Consider the following 25,572-nt stretch of genomic DNA (forward strand, 5'->3'; position numbering starts at 1 on the left):
ACCACTGTCCGGATACAGACCTGCTGCTGTGCGCTAACAACCACTGTCCGGATACAGACCTGCTGCTGTGCGCTAACAACCACTGTCCGGATACAGACCTGCTGCTGTGCGCCAACAACCACTGTCCGGATACAGACCTGCTGCTGTGCGCCAACAACCACTGTCCGGATACAGACCTGCTGCTGTGCGCCAACAACCACTGTCCGGATACAGACCTGCTGCTGTGCGCCAACAACCACTGTCCGGATACAGACCTGCTGCTGTGCGCCAACAACCACTGTCCGGATACAGACCTGCTGCTGTGCGCCAACAACCACTGTCCGGATACAGACCTGCTGCTGTGCACTAACAACCACTGTCCGGATACAGACCTGCTGCTGTGTGCTAACAACCACTGTCCGGATACAGACCTGCTGCTGTGCGCCAACAACCACTGTCCGGGTACAGACCTGCTGCTGTGTGCTAACAACCACTGTCCGGATACAGACCTGCTGCTGTGCGCTAACAACCACTGTCCGGATACAGACCTGCTGCTGTGCGCTAACAACCACTGTCCGGATACAGACCTGCTGCTGTGCGCCAACAACCACTGTCCGGATACAGACCTGCTGCTGTGCGCTAACAACCACTGTCCGGATACAGACCTGCTGCTGTGCGCTAACAACCACTGTCCGGATACAGACCTGCTGCTGTGTGCCAACAACCACTGTCCGGATACAGACCTGCTGCTGTGCGCTAACAACCACTGTCCGGATACAGACCTGCTGCTGTGCGCCAACAACCACTGTCCGGATACAGACCTGCTGCTGTGCGCTAACAACCACTGTCCGGATACAGACCTGCTGCTGTGCGCCAACAACCACTGTCCGGATACAGACCTGCTGCTGTGCGCCAACAACCACTGTCCGGATACAGACCTGCTGCTGTGCGCCAACAACCACTGTCCGGATACAGACCTGCTGCTGTGCGCCAACAACCACTGTCCGGATACAGACCTGCTGCTGTGCGCCAACAACCACTGTCCGGATACAGACCTGCTGTCCTGAGTCTTGATAGTTCACTATCAAAAGAAAGCTGCAGATTTCTGATGTTTTTGTGTTCAAAACCCAGAAAGACATAAGAGTTGCCCTCCCCCCATTATGTAGTAATGTTCCGCATCCTGTTCTTATGTACCCCATCCTGGTCTCATTCCTTTGTAAATATATCCCCCATTATAGTATATATGCCCCCCTTCCTGGTACATATGTCCCCATTGTAGGTCCCATCCTGGTATATATGTCCCGTCCCTGGTCCATGTGTCTCTATCTTGTGCCCCATCCTGGTACATATGTCTCCAATCCTGGTATATATGTCCCCTATTTTGGTACATATGTCCCCATCCTCATACATATGTCCCCCATCTTGGTATATATGTCCCCTTCCTGGTATATACGTCCCCATCCTAGACCCCATCCTGGTATATATGTCCCTGGTACATGTGTCTCCACCCTGTGCCCCTCCTGGTATATATAACCCCATCCTTGTACATATGTACATATGTCCCCATTGTAGGCCCCATCCTGGTTTATATGTCCCGTCACTGGTACATGTGTCTCCCATCTTAGTACATATGGCCCCCATCCTGGGACATATGTCCCCCATCCTGGTACATATGCCCCCCTTCCTGGTAAATAGACCCCATGCTAGACCCCATCCTGGTATGCATGTCCCATCCCTGGTACATGTGTCTCCATCCTGTGCCCCTCCTGGTATGTATAACCCCATCCTGGTAAATGTCCCATTTTTGGTATATATGTATCTAGTGCAAAATAAAAAAAAATCTACTCTTCCTCCCCGCCTCCCACGTTGCATGGCATCCTCCTCTGTAGATAGCGCACAGTGGCCATCAGCTGACATTGGCGTTTGTGCTATAGCGGCAAGTGATGTCACTGCCATGTGTCACCTCAGTCACAGTACAGCCATTGTCCGCTACTGTCTGGTCGGTAGCTTTTATTGCAGTGCAGTGACCCGTCTGGTCTCTGCTCCACAATGCATTTCAGCTGGATATGTCTCATTGGACGCACATCCATCTGAAGTAGGCGCTGATGTCGGTGGGAACCATCGACTGCCAAACCCGGTCACAGTCTCTGTGGCCGAGATCATCACACCCCTGAATGGATCATTGTAATCCCTGTGTTATACGCTGTGTCCGGTTTCATATCTCTGTTTAAAGATTTAGTTAAGAAGTTAAGCTCACGTGTGTCTTTGCATTGATGCTGGGAGCCCAGCGAGCAGGGCACGGGCAGAACTCGGATCAAGACAGCAGTGCACAATTCTTCTTCTTAAACATATAAAAATCTTGGCAAAAGCTTTCCAGAGCAGTGTTTTATCACTTGCTGCTCACTGCCTTCATTCCAGGCCACCTTCCTTAGGCAAGGAGCACATCCTTGTAAGCTGCTTGCTATACGATCTGCAAGTGCTGCTTTACAGCAAGTGGATCCGTCCACCTTCAGCATTGCTGGGCTCTGGAGGCAAGTTGCCACAGCTCGCAGTGTTGGAGAGCGCACAGCTCGGGCCAGCAGCTCAATCCCGCCACCGGCCAAAGCTGCCAATCTTCAGGAGCACACCGTCTTCCCAGGAGGCAGGAAGGCAGGGGAGCGGCGCGCTCCTGAAGAACAAACATAAGACAACTCCTTTAGGGGATGCGGCTTTCACCATTTCAAATGAGTGGACAGCCGACATGTTTTATCATGTGTTTGTTTTTTTTCTTTAGAATGAGGATTTTCTGCAGCCTGATATATCAAAAGGATTTAAGCGGCAAAACAGTCCCTCTCCTAGGAGCTCTGAGAAGAGGAGGAGTATTGAAGTCACCGCATATAGCCAAGAGGTAACCATAGAAAATACATTAATGCTTTGAGGTTGAAACCTCTACAGCGTAGGTGGCACTGGAGAGAGTCACTTCATTCTTTGGGGGAAATTTGCTTTTTTTTTGCAGAATGTGAACTAAAGTATACCTAGGTCTTCGCTGTATTTGTCAGCATCTACAAACTAAAAGGGATTATAACAAATGTCAGCGGGATTTAGCACTATAAAGTAAAGCCATGGCCGTAATGGCGCTGTGATACTGATTAAATGGATACCTGCAGTGAAGGAATCTGATCTTTGGTTACTGATATATCATACTGTAAAGTTTTCATAATGACGTCATCGATGTATCGGGGCAGGACTTGGGATTTCTCTGGACTTCCGCCTGCCTCATTTTTGAAATTCCGCACCGCCACCATGATTACAGTGGTGAGCGTGTGCGCAGTATGATTCTACTATTGGGACCCAATATACCACAATGGGAATATATTATACAAATTATTCAAACCCACATGTGAAAGACATTCTCTACTATACCACAAACATGAGGTGCTGAAATGGCAGAAATTTCCCCACAAGTGACCCCATTTTTTGAAGCTCTAGACAGGAGTTTATCTAGGGGTGGGAGGAGCATCTTAAACCCACATGTGCTTTTAATATCTTATAATGTTGGGCTGTGAAAACTATAAAAATAAAAAATAACTATAAAAAATATTAGATATTTTTTTTTCCCGAAGAATGTTCATTTAGTTTCAAATATTTCACATTCACAAGGGTAACAGGAGAAAATGGCCTCACAATTTGTTGTGCAATTTTTCATGGGTCCAGTACCCACATGTGGAGAGAAACTACTGTTTGGCCACATGGCAGGGCTCGGAAAGGAATGAGCGCTAATGAGATTTGGAGCACAACTGTTGCTGGAATAATTTTTTAACACCCTCTCACATTAGCAGAGTTCCTGAGGTGCCAAAACAGCAGTAACCCTCCAGATTTATTTTAGAGGCATTTATATTCCCCTACTAACTGTCTCTCTCACTCTCCCTGTCTGTTTGTCTCCTTGTATGTCTGTGTCTTTATGTCTCGGTCTCTGTATGTCTTGGTCTCTGTGTGTGTGTGTGTGTGTGTGTGTGTGTCTCTGTATGTCGTGTGTGTGTCTCTGTGTGTCTCTGTATGTCTTGATTGTGTGTGTGTGTCTCTGTATGTCGTGTGTGTGTCTCTGTATGTCGTGTGTGTGTCTCTGTATGTCGTGTGTGTGTCTCTGTATGTCGTGTGTGTCTGTGTGTCTCTGTGTGTCTCTGTGTGTCTGTGTGTCTCTGTATGTCTTGATTGTGTGTGTGTGTGTGTGTCTCTGTATGTCTTGGTGTTTGTGTGTGTGTGTGTGTGTCTCTGTATGTCTTGGTGTGTGTGTATGTGTCGGTCTCTGAGTGTGTCTCTTCAATATTTTCATTTTGTACAAGAAAAATCTGTAAATCTAGGCAGGAAATCTCTTTTCTGCTTATGTATTCTGTAAACATTAAGCTACAGTGATTTGATTTTTATTTAGAAATAACGCGGAAGAAGTGTGTAAAAAATGAAGTATAACTTCACTGCTTGAAGCACGATCTTCTTATGCCCAGACAGAAATGGCATTCTATAATGTGTAGTTTACTTCTGAAATAAAATAATTGTGCTGTAATATTAAATTTAGATGCCAAATTATCTTCAAGATAAAGGTACCGCGATGGGCGCAAAATGTTGTCCAGTTTTCGCAAACCTTTTTATGGTGGGATTGAACAAATATTTATTGAGGAGAACTTGAAATATTCCTCATATGTACTTTTCTGAAAGGTCTATAGATTACCTTATTTTAATTTTGAGTGAAACAGAAGAACCATTAAGGAAGTTTATTGCATTTCTAAATAATAGTCAGTTAGACTTAAAGACTAAATAATACATAAATAGAAAAGACATTTCCTATATGAATTTTGAGATTTTTGTTGAAAATGGAAAAGTTTAAACTAAAACTTAGTCTTGAAAAAACAATCAATGCAAATAACATTTTAGATTTTAATAGTGGCCATCTAAAGAAGAAAATTTACCTCCCATTTGGACACTTGGAGCAGATACGCAGGAATTGTTCAAAGGAGGAGGACATTAAAGATAAGGCAAAAGTCATAACAAAAATCCTGAAATATAGGAACTATTCAGTAACCATAATAGGCGTTAATTAGAAGTCGTAATTATTGCCTACAAAAGAAAGGAAAATGTATGGTAAAAAACAAAAAGTGGGAAAATAAAGACAATTTAAGCTTCTCATTTGCTGATGAAAATAATGCAATCCATATTGAAATGCAAAACCTAAAACAACAAAACCTTAAAGGGAACCTGTCAGGTGCAATATGCACCAGAGCCACGAGCAGTTCTGGGTACATATTGTCAATCCCTGCCTAACCGTCCCTGTATCTAGTAGCATAGATAAAGGGATCTTTAGAAAAAGTATTTCTAAAGATCCTTTATCATTTGCTAATGAGGCCAGCGAGTAGTCGCAAGGGCATTAGTTCTCTTGGCTAGTCAGCCCCCTTAGCATGCACATGTAGCCGGGATAAAAGCTAATGGACACGCAGCATCAGCAGCATGGTTGGGCTCACATCTCGGCTGCCACAACTGGTTTTCGGCTCAGTGCATAAAATCAGAACGTCCACGGACTTCCGGTCATGCTCACTACACCAGTTTGAAGCTGGGATGCGTACAACTGGCTTCATAGTACGCATGAGTGGAAGTCCGGGCTTCTGATCACGTACACTGAGCTGAAAACCAGCAGTGGCAGCCGAGATGTGAGCGCAACCATGCCTCTGACGCTGAGCAACCATCAGCAAGTTAGCAAGCCCACAGGAGTGTGCTAACATGCTAAGGGGGCTGACTAGCCAAGGGAAGGAACACCCTTGCGACTAGTCGCTGGCCTCATTAGCATATCATAAAGTATCTTTAGAAATACGTTTTCTAAAGATCCCATTATCTATGCTACTAGATACAGGGACGGTTAGGCAGGGATTAGCAATATGCACCCAGAACTGCTCGTGGTCCTGGCTGCATATTGCACCTGACAGGTTCAGTTTAAAGCATGGAACATAATTTTAAATGACCCTTTTCTACAGGAGGAGGTCAGAAAATCGTCACAAATGATTTTAGAAAGCCTAAAACAATAAAAGATAAAATTGCTCCAGCAAATCCAAGACTTAAACCGTTCACGACATTACAGGTACTGGTTCGTCCATTTGGGAAGGAGTTACGCAAAATTAAGTTACAAGTAAGCCCTTATGATGGTGCAGGGACAGGAGCAGTCCCTGACGTAATCATTGGGGCAACTCTGCTTAACTGACAGCTGCGCTCCTGCAGCAACAGCCAGGGTCGGTATTAGTATTGACTTGGGGTCTTAAGCCCCCTAAATGGTTTGATCAATGGTGTTTTCTATTGCACCTTTGTGCTGTAATCGTCAGATGCCAAAGATTATCATGGGAACTGTCGATCAAACAGGGACCGTGTCTTCCAGGTGCAGCGGCTTGTTAGAACATTCTTATGTAATGGCTTAACGGGCCTCAGTGTAAAACTGACAGGTCTAATACACCGCAATACCAGTGATGAGATTATCTCATGTCCGGTAAATAAAAAAAAAATCCTATAGTAAAAAAAAACTGATAGAGTAAAAAAAAAAATCACAAATACTTATATATATATATATATATATATATATATATTTATTTATTTATATATATATATATATATATATACATATATATATATACACATATAAATAAAAGGCAAAGTTAAAAACTAGAGAATGAAAAAATTGTCTGCATGCAGAGCTGTGTGTCAATCAGTGTGCAGGCAGTGCCCGGTTACTGGAATGAGTTTTCTGCCCCGCCACCAGCCAGAGAGCAGCTGCAGGGAGAATGACGCTTCATTTTCTACCTGTAGCAGCTTACCTTGGTATCTGCTGGGAAAAAGTGTTTGCGATGAAAAGTGCACGTTTAGTTTTAGGTGGCTGAGCAACTAAGATGTTAGTGATTTATTGTTCACGCGATCTATGTACTCAAACAAGTGCCTAAATGTGAAGATGCTGGATTCTGCCGTCACGGCACAGAGCTCATCCCCGTTTCTTAATTGAAATCTGATTATTCGAGCGTGTATTGGGAATATAGTTGAAGCTATTTGATGTGTTCAGATATTGTAATGCAGAATGAGATTTCAGAATTAAACATGTTTTTTGTTTTTCTTCAGATGTTGGATGAAATGGAAAATATTTCTGAACCGAAGAACATCTACAGTGCGGACATGATCACCACAACTGGAGATGCTCTGGAAAATATTTTAGCCACTACTGATAACCCGTCATTTGAGGAAGGATCAGAAAGCTATTCTGATGTCTCTAAGCCTCTGGAAAACGGGACTGTCGATAATGCAGAAGACATAAAGGCTTTTAGTAGTGAAGAGGATGAAGAGGACGTGAGCATCCATGAATCGCCGAGCATCCTTCCATCATCCGTGTTGGATCAGGCCAGTGTGATTGCGGAGAGATTCGTTAATAATCTCTCTAGGAGAAGCAGTTTGGCTTTGGAGGATGGAAAGATCATAGGATATGTAACTCCAAGGCTTTTGAGCAGAAGCAGCAGTTTGATCAATTTAGACGGCACTGACAGAAGTCTGTGTCCAAATGGATCTTCTGATTTTCTAAAGTCTCATCAAGAAGTTTTGCCAAATTGTGAAAAGTCTACTGTAGAGTCTTCGCTCAGTAAAGTAAGTTCTGCTGAAAATGTGTTTGACGAAAAACAAAGACCGATTGGTAAGCAGCGAGAGTCGGTTCTCTCCTTCCAAGATAGGCAACTTATTGACAAGGTAAAAACCTATTACGACAAGGCAGAACATCAGGATGCATCCTTCAGCATCAAACGCAGAGAAAGCTTGACCTACATTCCGGCCGGACTCGTCAAAAACTCTATATTTAGGATTAACAGTCTCCCGGGATATGATCCCAATCAAAGACCGAGAGCGGAAATACCTTCCGGGAGTCCTATTAGTGAATATAGCCAGCACCCCACATATGTAGGGGATTGTACTCTTGAAGAAAAATCGGGTAAAGACAGTTCACCGATAGCCACGCAACTCTCCGGTACCCATGAGAAGGACATTTTTGAGAAGCAACTTCCGGTTTGTGATGAAGTGTTCAAGAGCTCATCAGAAATGATGAAAGTGTTCGACGAAATAGAGAAAGAAAAGAATAAAACCGCAAATGACCGCTCTATTATCTATTCCGGAAAAACATCAATAGCCATCAAAAATCCCATGCATCTTGATGAACCGCTCATAATTCTTGAGGAGAGTGATTTGGGTACAATTAAAGAAGAAAACCAAAATCACTCACCGGACAACTCCTCTCCCAGACAGATGATAACGCAGGGCAACAACGAGAGTTTCGGGTATCAGGACTACAGGACTCCTACTAAGGAAAGCCCCACATTTCTGGAACTCGCCAACTACATCGACATCAATCTGCCAGACAACATGAAGAACAGAGTCTATCAGCTTGCCAGGCAATATAGCCAAAGGATTAAATGCAATAAACCCGTGGTCTACAGGCGTCTGAGGGAAATAGAAGACGACATGAGAAGGGGCAGTCTGCCTACGCTGAAAGAGGAAAAACATGAAGAAAAATGTAAGGATTTTATGGGATTTTCAAAAGAAGGTTAATTTAGGCATAAAAATGTCATTTTCTCAACTGCTCCTTATTAATAGCTAAATGGGTTGTCCGGGATTTTAACACATCAGTGTCTGATTGGTGGAGGAGCGACACCCGGAACCCCTGCAGGTCAGCTGGTCCTCCATGTGCAGAGTTATGGAGCTGCACAGCTCTGACAATGGAAGGTGACTGCAGCCAGGTACTGCATATCAGCCCCCTATTGATTCAAGTACTGGGCAGATACGCAGTACCCAGCTGTGGTCAGTATGTAAACATTTGGCAGAGCTGTTCCAGCTGCCGCATTATACAGATCTTGACAAAGCTGTTCTCTCTAGCTTTGGTCAGTATACACATGACAAGGCTGTTCCAGCTGTCACATTACACAATTGACAGAGCTGTTCCAGCTGCCGCATTATACAGTTGACAGAGCTGTTACAGCTGTGCATTATACAGTCGACAGGGCTGTTCCAGCTGTGGTTAATAGACAGCTGACAGGGCTGTTCCAGGTGGCGAATTATACAATTGATAGAGCTGTTCCAGCTGCCGCATTATACAATTGATAGAGCTGTTCCAGCTGCCGCATTATACAGTTGATAGAGCTGTTCCAGCTGCCGCATTATACAGTTGATGGAGCTGTTCCAGCTGCCGCATTATACAGTTGATAGACAACGTGGAGTGAAAAAGAAGATGATCCGGCACAAAATCTCCTTAGGTAAAAACATCCAAGACTTTATTGAAACATCATAAAAACAGCGTGAAGACCAAGTACCCACTCAGATGGTAAACATGGGGATCATGATGACTTTACGCGTTTCGGACTGTATAAAAACAAAAAGTCCTTAATCATAAGTTTTTATACAGTCCGAAACGCGTAAAGTCATCATGATCCCCATGTTTACCATCTGAGTGGGTACTTGGTCTTCACGCTGTTTTTATGATGTTTCATTAAAGTCTTGGATGTTTTTACCTAAGGAGATTTTGTGCCGGATCATCTTCTTTTTCACTCCACGTTGCCTGTTACCGGTTGGGATAGACCGAAGGATCCTAGGCACCCGCAAGGCTGAGCAGTCCGGGCAGCAGGTGAGCTGAAGTTTCCATTCTATTTATCTATACAGTTGATAGAGCAGTTACAGCTGCCGCATTATGCAGTTGATAGAGCTGTTCCAGCTGCCGCATTATACAGTTGATAGAGCTGTTCCAGCTGCCGCATTATACAGTTGATAGAGCTGTTCCAGCTGCCGCATTATGCAGTTGATAGAGCTGTTCCAGCTGCCGCATTATACAGTTGATAGAGCTGTTCCAGCTGCCGCATTATACATTTGATAGAGCTGTTCCAGCTGCCGCATTATACAGTTGATAGAGCTGTTCCAGCTGCCGCATTATACAGTTGATAGAGCAGTTACAGCTGCCGCATTATACAGTTGATAGCTGTTCCAGCTGCCGCATTATACAGTTGATAGAGCTGTTCCAGCTGCCGCATTATACAGTTGATAGAGCAGTTACAGCTGCCGCATTATGCAGTTGATAGAGCTGTTCCAGCTGCCGCATTATACAGTTGATAGAGCTGTTCCAGCTGCCGCATTATACAGTTGATAGAGCTGTTCCAGCTGCCGCATTATGCAGTTGATAGAGCTGTTCCAGCTGCCGCATTATACAGTTGATAGAGCTGTTCCAGCTGCTGCATTATACAGTTGATAGAGCTGTTCCAGCTGCCGCATTATACAGTTGATAGAGCTGTTCCAGCTGCCGCATTATACAGTTGATAGAGCAGTTACAGCTGCCGCATTATACAGGAGATAGAGCTGTTCCAGCTGCCGCATTATACAGTTGATAGAGCTGTTCCAGCTGCCGCATTATACAGTTGATAGAGCAGTTACAGCTGCCGCATTATACAGTTGATAGAGCTGTTCCAGCTGCCGCATTATACAGGAGATAGAGCTGTTCCAGCTGCCGCATTATACATTTGATAGAGCTGTTACAGCTGCCGCATTATACAGTTGATAGCTGTTCCAGCTGCCGCATTATACAGTTGATAGAGCTGTTCCAGCTGCCGCATTATACAGTTGATAGAGCAGTTACAGCTGCCGCATTATACAGTTGATAGCTGTTCCAGCTGCCGCATTATACAGTTGATAGAGCTGTTCCAGCTGCCGCATTATACAGTTGATAGAGCAGTTACAGCTGCCGCATTATACAGTTGATAGCTGTTCCAGCAGGCGCTAGCATCAGGAACAGATGATCAGCAGGAGCGCCTCCCTAATCTGGCTTAAGGATAGGCCATTAGTGTTAAAGTCCTGGACATCCATTACTTATTGATCGTAGGTCAGTAACCTCCCTGTGTACCATTCGTTTCAGCATGTCAGGCTTTTGTCTGTAGTTTTGGCTACCAAAATATTTGCCGAAAAGGACAGTAAACCACTTGCAGGGCATTAGGTGGCTATGTTGCCTGGTGTGTAAGGCTTCACAGATGAGAACCTCCTATTATCGGATGACGCAGTATCTCTACAATGTGCGCTCATTGATTTGCATTGTATTTGCACGTTTACTTGTTACACTGGCAAGATACAGTCATTTAGGCAAAACTGCCTTCCTGAATGACAGTAGCCTGACTGCCTTGTTACCTGTGTAACGATATATATGGGGGGTTTTATAAAGTTAAAGTGTAAAAACAGGTTGAAATAGAAGTTTCCAAAAAAATGCAAAAACCCACAATATAGTTTATACAGGTAGTTTACAAAATGCTGATGAACATCTAATTAAAAGGGGTTGTCCATTACTTTTCTATTGATGGCCTATCCTTTAGGGTGGGTCATCAATATCCGTTGGGTGGGAGTGAGACACCAGCACCCCCCATTGCACAGCTGTTTCCGCCAGCATCCAGAAGTGATCAGTTGTGCAGTGGTACAGCAAAGCGCCATCATCTGTATAGTGGTCACTCCTGGTACTGCAGATCCACTACTGTGTATTCAGATAGGGGGCCATGATACAGCGGACAGAGCCGTGCTGTGTGGGGGCCTGTGTGACAGCTCTGAAGGCCATGGTCGCACATTTAGGCCAGTAGCACAAGCGACATGCGGACAGACTTTGTCACTGTTGCTTTAGCCGTGCTTCCTCCACATTGTCACACTGTAAGCAATGGCGTAACTAGAGTCTGATGGACCCCGGTACAGAGCTTGAGCCTCGCCCCTTCCCCCGCAATATGTTCATCAGATGTATGGGCCATTGTAGCATTCTAAATCCTATAACGACATACAAGCTGTCCCCCTCCCCCTTTATTGTGTAGTAATGTCCCCCATCCTGTACTAATGTCACCTATCCTGGGCCACTTCCTAGTAAATATGTCCCCCATCCTGGTATATGTCCACATCATGGCCCCATCCTGGTGTATCATCATCATGCTGCATGTACAGCACCATGGAACCAATGCGGCTTTATAAATATTTATTATTCGCATTATTATTATTAATAATAATATCTAGCCCCCTCATCTGGTATATAGCCCCCATCATGCTTTATACCTCTCTCATCCTAGTATATAGCCTTCCATACTTGTATATAGTCCCCTGTCACAAACCACCGGGGGGGTCACTCAGAAATCCCCCGCGCTGGCTACCAGTACGTCACACTCGGGGGGTAAGAAGTGGGGGGTCACCCCTCCTTTATACCTCCCGACCGACAGACAGAGCACGTGACGCGCTCTCTAGCGCCCCTCTTATAGTCAGGCCAATTATGGAATTGCCCGACAATAAGCAAGGAGGCCGCTATACTACTTATGCCGATTATTGAAGGGTCCCCGGTGAGAGTAAGGTATATATTCCCCCGACCTCCGCGGGCGGAATATATAAAATCTCCCCGAATCTCACTGGCCTCCCCACAATAATCCTTGGCACAATTCGCTGCCACCAACCGATTTACGGTAACTATTAGCCGAACACACAGACGTGGGATTCAAGATCGAGATAACAGAACAGCCCAAGATTAATTATATAATTTAATCAGCCTAAAGCACACTAGAAACTACAATATATACAATAGGGAATCTACAGAATATACATATGTCAGAGTACAGTTACAGATAAAGCATGGTTTACAACAGGTATGCAATTCAATCAGTTACCTTGTGCGTCTGGCCACAGGGGGGCGCTGTAGACCAGGTTTCTAGGAACTCCCGCAGATGTTTCCTGCACGTGACCCCCAGCGAAAGAACGCTGGAAAATGGCCGAAGTAGGGTTATCAACCTGGACAAATCCAGGTCCCCTCCTACCTTAGTGACCTCACAGGGAGCACTGCTCCACCCCTGGCTTGAGTTATGGACAATATCCCAACATGGAATATGGGCCATAACTTTGCCTGGGAGCGTCGTAGGCGGACGCCAACGCTCTCATTGTGACAGCTATGAATTTAGCCACAGAACGAGGGGACTCATGACCTGTCTGCCAGTTCCCCATTGGCTGATATCACGCCTGGGGCATTTCCCAATGTCCTGCTCCCATAAAAAGGGTGTGCCGGCATCGTCCGCATGCGGAGACACCATTTTTATGGTTGCCATATTTATCGGAAATATGGCTTGCGAGATATGAACCATTTTTTACTGGAGTCGTTCTGTCTGGCTATTTCCATAGCCTTGCTAACTAGCTAGCAGCTCCTACTACAGGGTGACGGCAGGGAGTCATCCTGTGTCCATTGTTCCCACACCACCTAATTTCCATATCACAGGACATGGCCATGGAGGTGTAAGTGGAACACTGAGAACAAGAAGGGAGGGGGCACTGCCAGGGAGTGATGAGGGATTATGACTGGAGTCATAATTCATCTTCATATCCCGGGATTTGCCTCACATCCCCATCATGCTATTTAACCCCTCATCCTGGTATAAAGCCCCCATCATGCTATGTACCTCCCTCATCCTGGTATATAGCCCCCCCTCATGCTATATACCTCCCTCATCCTGGTATGTAACCCTCCATACTCATACTATATAGCCCCTATTATCCTGGTATATAGTCCCACCCACCCACACAGTAAAAAATAAATAAATAAATGATTGTACTCACCTACCCTGTGCACCCCTGGCATCCTCCTGTGATGCTGGCAACTGACCAGCGTATAAGTGGTGCAGCGCATGACGTCCGTGTCAAGCGCGGCCACTTACAGCACTGGCAGCTATTAGTATATTCCCTGCTCCCCATGCCCTTGATTGTGTGCGTCGGGACAAATGAATATTCATGGCCTTAATCGGCAGCAGCACATCGCAGTGCAGGGACCCGACGGGTCTCTATGCTCCGATGTATTTCAGCTGTTGCTAAAAGGACCTGTGCTGATGTCATACCCATGTGACCAAGAGGGGCGGGGCCTCAGCCAACATAGCTGACACCAGGAAGCAACATTATTTTTCTGTTGGCCCCTTCTGGTCACATGGGTATGACATCAGCACATGTCCTTCTAGTCGCTTAGTAAAACCATTCTATAATAGAATTAGCATAAATAACAGGGGGAGGGGATAGGCCAGGGGGGCAGGAATCACTATGAATACCCCCCACAGTTATCAGCTGATCGGCAGCTGCTGCCAATGTAAAAACTGTTCAATTTTTACAAACTTTACTTGCTTGAGTTTCAAAACCTATACATCCTATCTGACCACTACAGGTATGTATAGAATCAGCCTGATAGTGCCAGTATAGCACTGTATGTATAGAATCAGCCTGATAGTGCCAATATAGCACTGTATGTATAGAATCAGCCTGATAGCGCCAGTATAGCACTGTATGTATAGACTCAGCCTGATAGTGCCAGTATAGCACTGTATGTATAGAATCAGCCTGATAGTGCCAGTATAGCACTGTATGTATAGAATCAGCCTGATAGCGCCAGTATAGCACTGTATGTATAGAATCATCCTGATAGTGCCAGTATAGCACTGTATGTATTGAATCAGCCTGATAGCGCCAGTATAGCACTGTATGTATAGACTCAGCCTGATAGTGCCAGTATAGCACTGTATGTATAGAATCAGCCTGATAGTGCCAGTATAGCACTGTATGTATAGAATCAGCCTGATAGTGCCAGTATAGCACTGTATGTATAGAATCAGCCTGATAGTGCCAGTATAGCACTGTATGTATAGAATCAGCCTGATAGTGCCAGTATAGCACTGTATGTATAGAATCAGCCTGATAGTGCCAGTATAGCACTGTATGTATAGAATCAGCCTGATAGTGCCAATATAGCACTGTATGTATAGAATCAGCCTGATAGCGCCAGTATAGCACTGTATGTATAGACTCAGCCTGATAGTGCCAGTATAGCACTGTATGTATAGAATCAGCCTGATAGTGCCAGTATAGCACTGTATGTATAGAATCAGCCTGATAGCGCCAGTATAGCACTGTATGTATAGAATAAGCCTGATAGCGCCAGTATAGCACTGTATGTATAGAATCAGCCTGATAGTGCCAGTATAGCACTGTATGTATAGAATCAGCCTGATAGTGCCAGTATAGCACTGTATGTATAGAATCAGCCTGATAGTGCCAGTATAGCACTGTATGTATAGAATCAGCCTGATAGTGCCAATATAGCACTGTATGTATAGAATCAGCCTGATAGCGCCAGTATAGCACTGTATGTATAGACTCAGCCTGATAGTGCCAGTATAGCACTGTATGTATAGAATCAGCCTGATAGTGCCAGTATAGCACTGTATGTATAGAATCAGCCTGATAGCGCCAGTATAGCACTGTATGTATAGAATAAGCCTGATAGCGCCAGTATAGCACTGTATGTATAGAATCAGCCTGATAGTGCCAGTATAGCACTGTATGTATAGAATCAGCCTGATAGTGCCAGTATAGCACTGTATGTATAGAATCAGCCTGATAGTGCCAGTATAGCACTGTATGTATAGACTCAGCCTGATACTGCCAGTATAGCACTGTATGTATAGAATCAGCTTGATGGTGCCAGTATAGCACTGTATGTATAGACTCAGCCTGATACTGCCAGTATAGCACTGTATGTATAGAATCAGCCTGATGGTGCCAGTATAGCACTGTATGTATAGAATCAGACTGATAGTGCCAGTATAGCACTGTATGTATAGAATCAGCCTGATAGTGCCAGTATAGCACTGTATGTATAGAATCAGCCTGATAGTGCCAGTATAGCACTGTATGTATAGAATCAGCCTGATAGTGCCAGTATAGCACTGTATGTATAGAATCAGCCTGATAGTGCCAGTATAGCACTGTATGTATAGCATCAGCCTGATAGCGCCAGTATAGCACTGTATGTATAGAATCAGCCTGATAGCGCCAGTATAGCACTGTATGTATAGAATCAGCCTGATAGCGCCAGTATAGCACTGTATGTATAGAATCAGCCTGATAGTGCTAGTATAGCACTGTATGTATAGAATCAGCCTGATAGTGCCAGTATAGCACTGTATGTATAGAATCAGCCTGATAGTGCCAGTATAGCACTGTATGTATAGAATCAGCCTGATAGCGCCAGTATAGCACTGTATGTATAGAATCAGCCTGATAGTGCCAGTATAGCACTGTATGTATAGAATCAGCCTGATAGTGCCAGTATAGCACTGTATGTATAGCATCAGCCTGATAGTGCCAGTATAGCACTGTATGTATAGCATCAGCCTGATAGCGCCAGTATAGCACTGTATGTATAGAATCAGCCTGATAGCGCCAGTATAGCACTGTATGTATAGAATCAGCCTGATAGCGCCAGTATAGCACTGTATGTATAGAATCAGCCTGATAGTGCCAGTATAGCACTTTATGTATAGAATCAGCCTGATAGTGCCAGTATAGCACTGTATGTATAGAATCAGTCTGATAGTGTCAGTATAGCACTGTATGTATAGAATCAGCCTGATAGTGCCAGTATAGTACTGTATGTATAGAATCAGCCTGATAGTGCCAGTATAGCACTGTATGTATAGAATCAGCCTGATAGTGCCAGTATAGCACTGTATGTATAGAATCAGCCTGATAGTGCCAGTATAGCACTGTATGTATAGAATCAGCCTGATAGTGCCAGTATAGTACTGTATGTATAGAATCAGCCTGATAGTGCCAGTATAGCACTGTATGTATAGAATCAGCCTGATAGTGCCAGTATAGCACTGTATGTATAGAATCAGCCTGATAGTGCCAGTATAGTACTGTATGTATAGAATCAGCCTGATAGTGCCAGTATAGCACTGTATGTATAGAATCAGCCTGATAGTACCAGTATAACACTGTATGTATAGACTCAGCCTGATAGTGCCAGTATAGCACTGTATGTATAGAATCAGCCTGATAGTGCCAGTATAGCACTGTATGTATAGACTCAGCCTGATAGTGCCAGTATAGCACTGTATGTATAGAATCAGCCTGATAGTGCCAGTATAGCACTGTATGTATAGAATCAGCCTGATAGTGCCAATATAGCACTGTATGTATAGACTCAGCCTGATAGTGCCAGTATAGCACTGTATGTATAGAATCAGCCTGATAGTGCCAGTATAGCACTGTATGTATAGACTCAGCCTGATAGTGCCAGTATAGCACTGTATGTATAGACTCAGCCTGATAGTGCCAGTATAGCACTGTATGTATAGAATCAGCCTGATAGTACCAGTATAACACTGTATGTATAGACTCAGCCTGATAGTGCCAGTATAGCACTGTATGTATAGAATCAACCTGATAGTGCCAGTATAGCACTGTATGTATAGACTCAGCCTGATAGTGCCAGTATAGCACTGTATGTATAGAATCAGCCTGATAGTGCCAGTATAGCACTGTATGTATAGAATCAGCCTGATAGTGCCAATATAGCACTGTATGTATAGACTCAGCCTGATAGTGCCAGTATAGCACTGTATGTATAGAATCAGCCTGATAGTGCCAGTATAGCACTGTATGTATAGACTCAGCCTGATAGTGCCAGTATAGCACTGTATGTATAGACTCAGCCTGATAGTGCCAGTATAGCACTGTATGTATAGAATCAGCCTGATAGTACCAGTATAACACTGTATGTATAGACTCAGCCTGATAGTGCCAGTATAGCACTGTATGTATAGAATCAACCTGATAGTGCCAGTATAGCACTGTATGTATAGACTCAGCCTGATAGTGCCAGTATAGCACTGTATGTATAGACTCAGCCTGATAGTGCCAGTATAGCACTGTATGTATAGAATCAGCCTGATAGTGCCAGTATAGCACTGTATGTATAGAATCAGCCTGATAGTGCCAATATAGCACTGTATGTATAGACTCAGCCTGATAGTGCCAGTATAGCACTGTATGTATAGAATCAGCCTGATAGTGCCAGTATAGCACTGTATGTATAGAATCAGCCTGATAGTGCCAGTATAGCACTGTATGTATAGACTCAGCCTGATAGTGCCAGTATAGCACTGTATGTATAGAATCAGCCTGATAGTGCCAGTATAGCACTGTATGTATAGACTCAGCCTGATAGTGCCAGTATAGCACTGTATGTATAGACTCAGCCTGATAGTGCCAGTATAGCACTGTATGTATAGAATCAGCCTGATAGTGCCAGTATAGCACTGTATGTATAGAGTCAGCCTGATAGTGCCAGTATAGCACTGGCTTTAGGTTATATAGGAAAATCCTGGACATTGGTGCGCTTTAAGCCTGGTAATATTTGGCTAGAAATAGGTGGATTGATTAGTGAGATTTCGTTCCATCAGCCACCAGTAGACTGGCTGCCGGACGAGAGGCTTGTGAATCTCTTACCTTCCGAGATCCCCGGTGGGACCTTTGATTAGCCAATAATAATAATAATAATAATTTTATTCATTTATATAGCGCTATTAATTCCATAGCACTTTACATACATTGCCGTGATGTCATCTGTGCATCACAGCGCAATGGTAATGTTGTGCCACCCTGGCTAATCAGCTGTACGTCAAATTGCAATGACGAGGTGGTGCCAGGTTGGCTAATGGTCTGGGCATTATGCCGCATTGACATTGTTGTACCAGTCTGGCTAATCAAAAGCCACTCTGGATATCCTGGAGGGTAAGAAATTGGCGAGCCTTGTGGCCAGAGACCTTACCTGGCTGATGGACTGCAGTACCGCTACTCGATCCACCCATCTCTATGTTTAGCCATTTGTAACACAGTAGCTCAGTGGTTAGCACTGCAGTCTTGTGGTGGCTTAGTGGTTAGCACTGCAGTCTTGTGGTGGCTTAGTGGTTAGCACTGCAGTCTTGTGGTGGCTCAGTGGTTAGCACTGCAGTCTTGTGGTGGCTCAGTGGTTAGCACTGCAGTCTTGTGGTGGCTCAGTGGTTAGCACTGCAGCCTTGTCAAGCTGGGGTCCTCGGTTTAAATCCCACCAAGGACACCATCTGCAAGGCGTTTGTATGTTCTCCTCCTGTTTTTGTGGGTTTCCTCCCACACTTCAGACATACAGATAGGGAGTCTAGATTGTGAGCCCCAATGGGGACAGTGTTGCGAATGTATGTAAAGTGCTGTGGAATTAATAGCGCTATATAAGTGAATAAATATTATATATATTATATTGCTTTATATGATGAGATAAGTGTGTAGCAGTGTTAGTAATTTGTGTTTGTTCCCTTAGGTAAGCTGCAGCCCGCACTGTCTTCCCCTGCGCACAATCACGTGACTTCCCGAGATCACAGCCCGACGAGCGCAACGCCTTCCCCTCTACACAGCGACAAATCTGCCCGGCGATTGTTCTTCAATTCTACTGATAACTCCGAAACCTCTTCCCCATTAAAATCCGATTGCAAGAGTCCCCTGAGCCCGGCAAATTCGGAAGTCTTCCATTGGCCAGATGTCCGAGAACTGAGATCTAGGTACACAGGCTCAGCTGTCACGCACCTTCCCGTCAACAGAAGCCAATCAGTACCCGATAAAATGATGGAGGACAATGTGAATGACCTATGCCTCGAGACCGACATTAGCCCTTCATACAAGAAGAAGGTGAAGCATTCCGCGAGTATGAAGCGTGTATGTGCGGACACAGATCTGTGTGATCCGCTGCACCTTCAGGAGCCCAGTCCTGAGGCCCTGCACAATGGCGGCCTGGGGCGAGGGATCAGCGATTACTACATCAGCGCAGAGGCACCGCTAGAAAACAACAAAAAGATAGTGATCATGGAAAAGATCCCCCCCGCCGCGCCCGTCTGCGATGTGGATGACACCTACGTGCACATCCGATCCCCGACCAGCAGAGAGAAGATCTCAATAAAGGCCGTGATCGAGCGATGCAAAGCCTATCAGGAAACCGAGGAGTATCAAACACGGGAGCGACTCTCCAGCCCCGACGCCCCATCACACCTCACCCAGGAACAATCAAAGCCCAAACCCCTGACCACTAATGATACCGCGCAACACAACAGAGTCCGGAACCTAAGAGACAAATTCCAGACCTTGAATTCCAAAATCAGCACTCAGAATTAAGTACCTGATCAGCTGAAGAATATATATATACAGTATGTATACACATTAAAGGGAAGCTGTCAGCAGGTTTTTGCTATTAAACCTAGGAGCAGTGAGCCTGATTCCTGGCATGTGTTCTTATTAGGCTGTGTGCTGTAGTTTCAATACAATCAGCATTTTATCAGCAGGAGATTATCATTGCAGGATTAGCTGTTACATGCAAACCAGGCCAGATCTGAGAAATTACACCCTCACCAATAATTGGCAATCGGTGTGAGTGGGGTATAGACAGCCCAGCATTCTGACCACTGCAACATCTACAACAGGGGTCGGGAGCCTTTTTGGCTGAGAGAGCCATGAACGCCAGATATTTTAAAATGTAATTCCGTGAGAGCCGTACTCACGAGGGGGGAGTGGCGTTGGCGGAGCGGCCCAGAGGGTCCCAGGAGGCAGGGTAGGCCATGCTGCGGGCACGGAGGAGGGGGTGTTGCGGCTACAGAGGGTCAGTGATACTGCTGCGCGCACAAAGGAGGGGGGGTGTTGCGGCTCAAGTTAGCGATACTGCTGTGGACTCGTGGGTGTCACGGCGGTGGGCGCCATTAATCTGTGGGCTGCTTTGAATCTTCCACAGTTGACGAGACCAACTTCAAGAAAATGGCTGTGGCGCATGCGCAGATCAATGCGATGGACTTCAAGAAAATGGCCGCAGAGTCCTGTCTATGCAGGCGCCGCCTCCTCGGCCATTTTCTTGAAGTCGTTCTTATCAACTGCAGGAGATTCAAAGCAGCCACCAGATCAATGGCTCACGCCACTGCGACACCCCACAAACCTGCAGTATCGCCAACTGTGCGCCACCACTGCCGCTCCGGTAAGCAATACGCGGTTTGTAAGATGCACCCCCATTTTTTTTGGGGGGGGAAAGTGTGTCTTACAAACCGGAAGATTTGTCTGCGAGCCAAATACAGCCATCAAAAGAGCCACAACTGACTCGTGAGCCATAGGGTCCCCACCCCTGACCTACAACAAACTATCCAAACTGCAGCAAGCAGCACAGTAAGTGACACATCCCTGGAATCCGGCTCTGTGCCCCTACATAATGCTCATCTGCTCTCAGATTTCATAGCTAAAACATGCTGACAGATTCCCTTTAAGGCAAAAAGCCAGTTGTATTTTGTACATTATGAGATGAAGGGTTTCACACTAAATCTATATTTATAATTCGTGCAGGAATACACTGTAATATCACTATTTATAGGGACGTTTACTGATAGAAGCAGCTTTGTATATAGTGTATATTATTAACCATACGAGTGTGTATATTGTCCTTATTTACATTAAATATCATATTGATACAATATTTTTTTTTTTTGCTAAAACCTTTTACAACAGTTTTGGAAAAATAAATGTATCTCTCAAATGAATGAATTTACTCAAGGGTATTAAATAACTCACTGAACTATTACCACTGCCTGGCCTGCTGAGAAAATGCTCTGAATATAGAAGGATAATGCTCTGTATATACGACCATAAGAAGAGCGAGTCTGAGTATACACCTACAGTGTAACCATGGGGGGGAGGCGGAGGAGGAGGGTCACATGAAGCAGAAACCAGCTCTGGGCTTACAGTGTGCCCACTAATAAAGAAAATGAATATTCACTGCTCCCCGCCCATAATCCCGCCCACCTCGGCACTGAAGCCAGCACTGAGAGGTGGGTGGGATTATGGGCATGTGGGGAGCAGTGAATATTCATGCTCTTTAATATCTAGCACACATCTTCACACAGCTGCCCGATTCCCATAGTGGCTGGGTGATCATGCATGCTCACTAAAAGAGAATGAATATTCACTGCTCCCCGCCCATAATCCCGCCACCTCTTGGCACTGAAGCCGACACTGATAGGTGAGCGGGATTATGGGTGTGGGGAGCAGTGAATATTCATGCTCTTTAATACCTGACACACATGTTTACACAGCTGCCTGATTCCCGCAGTGGCTGGGTGATCACGTGTGTCTGCTAAAAGAGAATGAATATTCATTGCGCCCCATGCCCATAATCCCACCCACCCCTTGGCACTGAAGCCAGCACTGATAGGTGGGCAGGATTATGGGTGTGTGAAGCAGGGAATATTCATGCTCTTTAATATCTGGCACACATGGTTGCCCACTTCTTGTAGTGGCTGGGTGATCATGCTAAAAGAGAATGAATATTCACTGCTCCCCACACCCATAATCCCAAGCGTCTGAAGCAGTGAATATTCTGGCAGCTAATTTCTGCGTGTAACTGGGGGCACATGGCAATGACGTTATGTGCCACGCCGCTTACACGCTAAAGTTACTTGTCCACATCAGAAGAGGATACCACACACCAGGGGAGTGGAGGGATAGTAAGTATACTTGTTTGTTTGTATTTTTATGTGTGCGGCATAATGGGGGACATATATACCAAGATAAGGGATTATATTCCAGAATGGGTCCTGGGCATATGTACCAAGATGGGCCTATGATGAGGGCCATATATATATCAAAATGGGCCTAGGATGGGGGATCATGTACAGTACAGACCAAATGTTTGGACACACTTTCTTATTCAAAGAGTTTTTTTTATTTTCCTGACTCTAAAAATTGTAGATTCACATTGAAGGCATCAATACTATGAATGAAAACATGTGGAATGAAATACTTCACAAAAAAGTGTGAAACAATTGAAAATATGTCTTATATTCTAGGTTCTTCACAGTCGCCACCATTTGCTTTGATTACTGCTTTGCACACTCTTGGCATTCTCTTGATGAGCTTCAAGAGGTTGTCACCGGAAATGGTCTTCCAACAGTCTTGAAGGAGTTCCCAGAGATGCTTAGCACTTGTTGGCCCTTTTGCTCTCACTCTGCGGTCCAGCTCACCCCAAACCATCTCGATTGGGTTCAGGTCTGGTGACTGTGGAGGCCAGGTCATCTGGCGTAGCACCCCATCACTCTCCTTCTTAGTCAAATAGCCCTTACACAGCCTGGAGGTGTGTTTGGGGTCATTCTATATACGAATAAGGCTGCACATCAAACTTAGATAATAGTATAATGCCTCAAGCATATGGACAAATATTGGAATATACAATGAAAAATGCTACTTGCTAATTTGAACATGTGAATAATGAATTGCATACCTGCCATGAATATTAGGAAAAAGGAGATATTTAGCAATCGCATTGATCAATGTAACTGAGCCCCAAGGCCTCGTCAAGGCATATCTCTATATTGGGGTCCCTAGCTCTGTGACCCTAACTGTGTGTCATCTCATTGCAATTAAAAACTGCTATGGGTGGAGAGGGGTAACTAAGGACTTTCTTATATAGGAGATGGAAAAAACATGGCCGAAAGGGGCGGAGCTGTGTTCACATTCAGAAAAAAAACTACATATAACTGAATAGGATAACTGAAGTGAGCACTAATATATATTATGAGTGCAAGCCAAAAAATTACATACTATATACGAATAAGGCTGCACATCAAACTTAGATAATAGTTATCCTATTCAGTTATATGTAGTTTTTTTTCTGAATGTGAACACAGCTCCGCCCCTTTCGGCCATGTTTTTTCCATCTCCTATATAAGAAAGTCCTTAGTTACCCCTCTCCACCCATAGCAGTTTTTAATTGCAATGAGATGACACACAGTTAGGGTCACAGAGCTAGGGACCCCAATATAGAGATATGCCTTGACGAGGCCTTGGGGCTCAGTTACATTGATCAATGCGATTGCTAAATATCTCCTTTTTCCTAATATTCATGGCAGGTATGCAATTCATTATTCACATGTTCAAATTAGCAAGTAGCATTTTTCATTGTATATTCCAATATTTGTCCATATGCTTGAGGCATTATACTATTATCTAAGTTTGATGTGCAGCCTTATTCGTATATAGTATGTAATTTTTTGGCTTGCACTCATAATATATATATTAGTGCTCACTTCAGTTATCCTATTCAGTTATATGTTTGGGGTCATTGTCCTGTTGAAAAATAAATGATGGTCCAACTAAACGCAAACCGGATGGAATAGCACGCCGCTGCAAGATGCTGTGGTAGCCATGCTGGTTTAGTATGCCTTCAATTTTGAATAAATCCCCAACAGTGTCACCAGCAAAGCCCCCCCCACACCATCACACCTCCTCCTCCATGCTTCACGGTGGGAAACAGCCATGTAGAGTCCATCCGTTCACCTTTTCTACAAAGACACGGTGGCTGGATCCAAAGATCTCAAATTTGGACTCATCAGACCAAAGCACAGATTTCCACTGGTTTAATGTCCATTCCTTGTGTTCTTTAGCACAAACAAGTCTCTTCTGCTTGTTGCCTGTCCTTAGCAGTGGTTTCCTAGCAGCTATTTTACCATGAAGGCTGCTGCACAAAGTCTCCTCTTAATAGTTGTTCTAGAGATAAGAAGGTGTGTCCAAACTTTTGGCCTGTACTGTATATCAGGACGGGTCCTGAATGAGGGCCATATATACCAGGATGTGACAAGGATGGGGAACATATATATATATATATATATATATATATATATATACATACATACAGACAGGCTGCTACATCACACACTATCATAGTATCATCATAGTTTTTTTTAGGTTGAAGGGAGACTCTAAGTCCATCTAGTTCAACCCGTAGCCTAACATGTTGATCCAGAGGAAGGCAAAAAAACCCCAATGTGGCAAACAAGTTCCAATGGGGAAAAAATTCCCTTCCTGACTCCACATCCGGCAATCAGACTAGTTCCCTGGATCAATACCCTGTCATAAAATCTAATATACATAACTGGTAATATTACATTCTTCAAGAAAGGCATCCAGGCTCTGCTTAAATGTTAGTAGTGAATCACTCATTACAACATCATGCGGCAGAGAGCTCCATAGTCTCACTGCTCGTACAGTAAAGAATCCTCGTCTGTGATTATGATTAAACCTTCTTTCCTCAAGACGTAGCGGATGCCCCCGTGTTCCAGTCGCAGGCCTAGGTGTAAAAAGATCTTTGGAAAGGTCTCTGTACTGTCCCCTCATATATTTATACATTGTGATTAGATCCCCCCTAAGCCTTCGTTTTTCCAGACTAAATAACCCCAAGTTTAATAACCTGTCTTGGTATTGCAGCCCCCCCCATTCCTCTAATAATCTTGGTCGCTCTTCTCTGCACCCTCTCCAGTTCAGCTATGTCCTTCTTATATATCGGTGAGCAGAATTGTACACAGTATTCTACGTGCGGTCGCACTAGTGACTTGTACAGAGGTAGAACTATATTTTTTTCATGAACACTTCTACCTCTTTTAATACATCCCATTATTTTATTAGCCCTGGCAGCAGCTGCCTGACACTGTCCACTAAAGTGAAGTTTACCATCCACCCATACACCCAAGTCTTTTTCTGTGTCTGTTTTACCCAGTGTTCTACAATTAAATACATAATCATAAATTCTATTTCCTCTACCCAAGTGCATGACCTTACATTTATCTACATTAAACTTCAATGGCCACTTCTCAGCCCAATCCTCCAATTTACATAAATCTCCCTGTAATATAAAATTAT

General features: G+C 44.4%; 1 protein-coding gene across 1 annotated transcript in view; it reads left to right on the plus strand.

Annotated features, from left to right (window-relative positions):
- Positions 1 to 21,422, plus strand: part of PLEKHG3 (pleckstrin homology and RhoGEF domain containing G3) — a 98,273-nt gene extending 76,851 nt beyond the window's left edge. The window contains exons 17-19 of the mRNA XM_075330879.1: positions 2,753 to 2,866; positions 7,102 to 8,533; positions 19,178 to 21,422. Of these exons, the coding sequence (XP_075186994.1) occupies positions 2,753 to 2,866; positions 7,102 to 8,533; positions 19,178 to 20,022 (2,391 nt within the window). The 3' untranslated portion in view covers positions 20,023 to 21,422. The remainder of the gene's footprint in view (positions 1 to 2,752; positions 2,867 to 7,101; positions 8,534 to 19,177) is intronic.
- The last annotated feature ends 4,150 nt before the right edge of the window (positions 21,423 to 25,572 follow it).

The sequence above is a fragment of the Anomaloglossus baeobatrachus genome, chromosome 12 (genome assembly GCF_048569485.1).
Source record: "Anomaloglossus baeobatrachus isolate aAnoBae1 chromosome 12, aAnoBae1.hap1, whole genome shotgun sequence".
Taxonomy (NCBI): Eukaryota; Metazoa; Chordata; class Amphibia; order Anura; family Aromobatidae; genus Anomaloglossus; species Anomaloglossus baeobatrachus.